General features: G+C 34.7%; 1 protein-coding gene across 1 annotated transcript; it reads left to right on the top strand.

The window, feature by feature from the left end:
* The first annotated feature begins 329 nt into the window (after window positions 1-329).
* On the top strand, window positions 330-5,376 carry LOC110717065 (mitochondrial outer membrane protein porin 2-like). Its single transcript, XM_021895704.1, has 6 exons — window positions 330-575; window positions 706-773; window positions 4,043-4,153; window positions 4,270-4,356; window positions 4,433-4,641; window positions 4,735-5,376. Exons 1-6 carry the CDS (start codon window positions 527-529, stop codon window positions 5,039-5,041), a joined length of 831 nt encoding a protein of 276 aa, XP_021751396.1. The 5' UTR covers window positions 330-526; the 3' UTR covers window positions 5,042-5,376.
* The last annotated feature ends 1,042 nt before the right edge of the window (window positions 5,377-6,418 follow it).

The following is a 6,418-nucleotide window of genomic DNA, read 5'->3' as shown; positions in this document are numbered from 1 at the left end:
AATTATTGATCGTTAAAGTTTTGTATTGGAAAACATGATAAAAGAAACAAGTCAAAGTAAAAAAGAATGGAGAATGTATTAGATTAATAGACTTCCCTCAAAAATCATTTTAAGGCTATTTTTTCACTTTTGTGATTAAAAAAAAAATGAAAAATTCATATTTGAATATGCACACCAAAACAAATCTAACTTCTCATTAGACGTCTATCAAATTTTTATTTGTTTTTTATTTTAAGAATTAGCGTACAAATAATTTAATTTTAAATCAAAGCATGAAATCCAATTAATTTAGATGAAGTTTTCTCAATTTTATATTGAACGGATCAAAAAGCTAGTTACGGTAACAATATTTCTCCAAACGCCACCTTTTGAGTTTTGTGCCTCCGCCGTTCCTCACTACAACCTCGTGTGTTATTTTTCTCTTTGTCATTTTGTTGGTACTCATCGACTGGTCGTCACCTTCTTCTTCCTTCTCCTCTCTCTATCCCCCTTTCTCTCTCCTCTCTCTTCCTCCGTCGCGGCAACTATGGCCAACGGTCCAGGTCTCTTCTCCGACATCGGAAAGCGTCCCAAAGGTTCTTCAACCATTTTTCTTCCTCATTTTCGCTTTCGATTTTCTCTCTTTTTCTTCTAGAATTTCTGATTAGATTTGTTGTGGATTCGATTCTTGAAAATATAATTTGTTCTTGAAATTTTCGAGTGCAGATCTTCTTACGAGGGATTACGTCTCAGATCAGAAGTTTTCAGTTTCATCATTCAGCGTCAATGGCGTGGTATTTTTTTTTTTTTTTGCCCTAATTTTTTTCGCAATAGTCATTTTGAGGAATTTGAGCTGATGTTAAATGTAGTTATGATCGATTCGTAGTATGCTCAAGTTATTTTGTCCAGTTTCTTGATGTTATCGCACATTTCATAATCTTTGTAATCGGATTTTGTTCTTCCTATAGTTGATGCATGATGTTCTATTTATTGAGTATATGCAAGTTATTTGTTCAATGGCTTCTACTACATTTGTACTTTTTGTAGTTGCCAGAATTTGAATGGTTTGGTGATTTTTTGTGGCAAAATGCGCAATTTTCGGATGTTATGAATATGCTTGACTAAATTGTATTTAGATCCAATTGCGTGCACATTTGTAAGCAATAAGTTTTCCGGTTCTGGTTTTGGAGATAAGGAGATGTAATATTATAACATATAGTTAATTTTACAAACTTAGACTATTGTTTTTCGAATAGAATTTTTCACTTAAGCAAGTGAGGTCCAAGAATATATTCTTCATACGACAGATTTATTTAGCTGACTTGCCTGAAGCACCAAGCTAGCCTTGATCCTTGCTCTGAGTACTTTTCTGATGCACATCATCTTGTAATCAGAGTAGTTTTTTATACATTAGAGAAGTTTTCTGATGCATGCATACTGCTTTCAAGTTTTGACCCAGGCGAGTAACCACTGGTATTTTAGAAGACTAGAACTATATAAGTCATTAATGTCTTTGTGTTGGAAGCAAAGGCCTGCATTGGTGTATGCTTTAGTGCTCAACTCATGCCAACTGAGTGTATTGGTTGTTTTATTTCTGAAATTTTAAACTTTGACGAGAAATTGGATGCGTTGGAGACTATTGTATAGATGAGTGAGAAACTGCATTTTGTGGAAAGATAACGAGCAATTAGCATAGTGGATGTCTGTGAGGCAGGATCTTCTTTGTTTTCTTTGGCATTGGGGACAATAGATGTTCAGTTACTAGTTGACATTTCTTCTTTGCATATAGGCCTAAGAGATAATCAACAAAATTGATTGTGGTCTAGAATTTAGTCATCAACAGAGTTTGCATAGTCAGGATATAAGGCTGTCCATTGTTTATCATATCTATTTAACTGATTTAATGTTTCATCTTCTCCCATCTCCTCCTATCTAACCTGCAAGCTTTTGATAGTATATAAACTAGCAGTGTGCCTGTAGTTTGTCCACTTGTGCTTCTTTTCTTTCCCTTTGTAAGCTAAAGTCCATTTGCGGAGATGCTATAGTTCTGCTATGTTATCCTTATTGTCTGATTAAGAGGAGGAAATCCTGATACTGGAAAATAGTTCTTGGAGTGTTTAAGGCTTTTTATGCTGGCATGTTTACAACATCTACTTTAAGCACTTTATGCTATGGTATATACTTCAAATTTTTTTCTTGGATGAAGTTGTTTACACTCTTGTTGACTGTAAACTCCATAGTTTAACAATCAATGGCCACTGTAAACTCCATAGTTGTTTACACTCTTGTTGACTGTAAACTCCCTAGTTCTGGCTACTATTGTCCTTTAACAATTAGAAAGTGCTTTTCAAATTGACTTTCTAATTGACTACTATTTTCCTTTAACAATATGTATCCTACCCTAGTTTAGTAATGCAGCATGGCTTTCAAATTGTGACTGGAAGCAATGCAGCATTACTTTCTATGCTGAATTCTATCCTGTTGTTTGAGCCGCTTTCACATGGGTGGCTAGGCTGCTAGCTTGCTTGATCACATATGCTGTCATTTACTTATGCATTATCTAAGGACTCCGACCTCATCTTCTCTTAAATCTACCAAGAAACTAGTTATTAGGCCTGGTGCTAATCTTTTTTGACTATGAAGTTGATTATTTGCAAGCTCTTGTTAGGTAGAAAGTAGAATATAAGGGAGGTTAAAAATTGGGAAATCTGAAAGCTGTTTCAATAGTGATTTGAAGGTTTTTGCAGCTTGCTAACTTTGATATTTTGAAGGATAGAAATGCAAGGTAGATTTAAGAAGAATGACTTGTGCCAGAGATTGTTTACAATGACTTTGGAAATCACCGACTATTATTAGGCCATGCAGTATTTGGAGGGAAAAGAGGACATTATGATCAATTTATATTAGCTATGTTATGTTTAAATGGTGAGGTTATGAGTGCTCTAGACATATGTGGTGCACTTCAATTATACTGTCCTTCGGTTTTTGAACCAATGGTCTACCTTTATTACTACCACTTGCACAAATATATAATGAGCCTAATAACAGAATGAGCCCTTTGTGGTTTGATTAATGTAGATAATCTTGCCTTATAATTGATTTCTGGTTGCTTCATTTCCTTGTTTATGTAGTTTCATGACCTTTCATCTATAACTGTTTTCATATTTACATTACTTTGATTTAGGTGATTTGAACTTATTTTAGTTAAGGTCAAGTTAGGTCTGGTCTGAATCTTTTTGGTGTGTCTGTCTTGATATGACCAAAGTTTTACTGTATTCTGATGCTAATGTTTGGCTTTAAAAAATTATCATGTTGTGTCATCTTCATAAATTTTGTTTGACCAGTTTAGGGTTGTGTTCTCTTAACCTGAATGGAATTGAAACTATTAAGGTAGGTTGGTCTATTATTATGGTTTGATCGTGTTATGCTTATGCTGTTACTTTATGTGAAATCTAAGAAAGAATATTTACAGGTGGGATCTTATTCATCTCTATATGTATCTTTTTTATTATCAATTACCCACAATCTATAATATTCCGCACATCCTCTATTTTTAAACAGTTACAAATCTTACACTTTGCCTTTAGGGTCAAAGATTAAAAACTTTGATCATGAATTATCACTATCATCATGTGAGATCTTGTTGGCTTATTCACAATGCATTTTCAAAATATCAAATTTATAGTTTCTTTGCTAATACATTAATAATGATATACTTGTACATAGTAAAAGGTTCTGTAATTGTTGGTAGTTGGAGATTGTGTAAAACCAAGTGTAATTAATAATTAATTATTAAAATAGAGGGAGTAACTATTAGATGAAAATATAGATCAATTATGTTCTGAAGCTGTACAAATATTAAGCTCCTGAAATAAGTTCTCATTTGTGGTGGTCCAAAAATTTCTTATTCTGATAAGAATTGGTATTAGTTTATGCATGCAAGTAATAATTTCTTGTTTTTTGTAGTCTAAATCTTTTATTTTATTCGAAGAAGAATAAGTTTTAAGTTTCTGAAATAAGAAGGGAACATATCTTAATGTTATGTTCTTCTCCAAACCTTTAGGCATTCACCTCAACTGCTGTGAAGAAAGGAGGACTTTCAAATGGAGATGTGGCTGCCTTGTACAAGTACAAGAACACCGTGATTGATGTCAAACTTGACACAGAGTCAAAGGTAATTTGTTTTTCTCTGTTTGTTTTTTGCTAGCAAAGGTTAAATGGCAAATGTGTTCTATATCTCACAGTATCCTATTATGTATAAGTTCGTGCCTATTAACTCTATTTTGGCAGATCTCCACAACCATCACTATTGCTGACATAGTCCCATCAACAAAAACAATCGCTTCATTCAAGATACCAGATACATCTGGTGGCAAGGTATAATATGCCTTTTGAAAATGGAATTCCTCTTTTTGTTACCTCTATCTTAATTTATTTGCCATTTGTCAAACAGCTGGAGGTTCAATACTTCCATAACCATGCAACATTTACATCAGCTGTTGCTTTAAACAAGTCTCCTGTTGTTGATGTTACGGCTACCCTTGGCACCCCAACTATTGCCTTTGGTGTAGAAGCTGGTTATGATACCACTTCTGGCGACTTTACCAAGTATACTGCTGGTGTTAATCTTTCAAAGCCAGAGTCATGTGCTTCTATTATCCTGTAAGTCCTCGTCTGATTGACTAATATTTATCTGTCATAGTTGGTGTAATGAGAACGGTACATTTTTAACGCTTAGAGTGTCTTCCTACACAGGGGTGATAAGGGAGATACTGTTAAGGCATCATATTTGTACCATTTTGATCAGCTGAAGAAAAGTGCTGCAGTTGCTGAAATCAGCAGAAGGTTTTCTACTAATGAGAATACTTTCACAGTTGGAGGATCATATGCAATTGATCATTTGACACTTGTCAAGGCAAAACTCAACAACCATGGGAAACTTGGCACTGTTTTCCAGCACCAGGTCATTCCTAAATCAGTGCTCACTGTCGCCAGTGAATTTGACACCCTGGCCTTGGATAAAACTCCAAGGTTTGGCTTGGGACTTGCTCTTAAGCTTTGATAGCCTGATGCTTTCTTCAGGAAAACGTTTTGCAATCCATCTCCTCCCTTTCCCCGTCCCCATGGGCCTCTGTTCATTGGAGCTATTAATAAGTAGTTATACAGATATATTCATTTGTTGGTTCCCTCTGGTTGAGGTTTTGTTGCTATAATACATTGTTGTTGATACTTGTCTATAGATTCGGTTCTGTCCGATCTACAAGGAGGCATTGTAATTTGCCAAGATATCTCCTGGTGGCATTTTTTTAGTTGGAAGAAGCTTTAATTGTTGATACTGGTCTTTTTGAAATTTTGAATGCAGACATGAAATGGAATAGGTTGTTGGCCTGACTAAAATCTTAAGTTGTTTTCTATGTATCCTGCTATTTTTTACTCTTGTTTAATCCTGGGTGCTTCATCATTAAGTTTCATTTTACCAGGTTGGTTGTTTAGGAGTGCGGTGAGTTACACTTGTATCACTGGCTGGCCACAAATATCATTAGAATGAATTATATACAGTATTACCATAGCCCATAGGATTGCATTGTTGGCTCAATTGCCAATAATTTGCAATACATAGTGTCTTATTAGTAAGCCTCCTGCATGAATGTGATGTTCATGGAAAATTTCAGTTTAGGCCATAATTATGAAGTTGAAGGTTGACAGGTTGGATTAGGAATTGGGAGCTCTTGGAAAATCTTTAGCGGTAAGATTGAAATGTTCTAAAGTAAAAAATGCATGTTTTGAAGTGATCCCTTGATGAATTAAGGGTGTGTTATCATGTTATCTGTTTTGAAGGCTTTTAGTTAAATATTCTATGAGTTTTTAATGGGATGGCCAAATCTTCATTAACTTGAACGAAAGAATTGAATTCAAGGCACCAAGAAACATATAGCAACAAAAACTGTAATCGGCTTATATTAAGAGCCAAAATCAACCCGAAAAATCTTAGTTAGCAAATCAATGAGGAAACAAATATCTAAGGGGTGCTTAGCGGATAAAGGTTCAGGACTCAGAGAGAAGCTAGACACTAGCCCACAACTCTAAAAAGACTCCCGAGTTATTGATCGAGAGAGAACTAGAACCGAAAACAATACAGGGAAGAGATTTTTAATCTTGCAAATGTCATATGTAGGTAACTCTGTATAGTATGACTTACTCCAATTTTATAGTAGGAGGCAGAAGAATGTTTTTAACTAATTCAATTGTAGGATTAAGGATTTGATTGTTATTGCTCTTGTTGTATTGTATTGAAGAAATTTGTACAAGGTTAAAATTCTTCGACAAATTATGTGAATAGAAAACAAAAACAACCACATTGCCCAATCTTAATCCTGCTAGCGCTCCTACTCATTTACTAACTTTATGATACAAGACACATTAGCCCTTACGCTTCATA

Source organism: Chenopodium quinoa, unplaced genomic scaffold (genome assembly GCF_001683475.1).
Source record: "Chenopodium quinoa cultivar QQ74 unplaced genomic scaffold, ASM168347v1, whole genome shotgun sequence".
Taxonomy (NCBI): domain Eukaryota; kingdom Viridiplantae; phylum Streptophyta; class Magnoliopsida; order Caryophyllales; family Amaranthaceae; genus Chenopodium; species Chenopodium quinoa.
The sequence above is the reverse complement of the archived record's forward strand: the minus strand, read 5'-3'. Positions and strand labels throughout refer to the sequence as shown.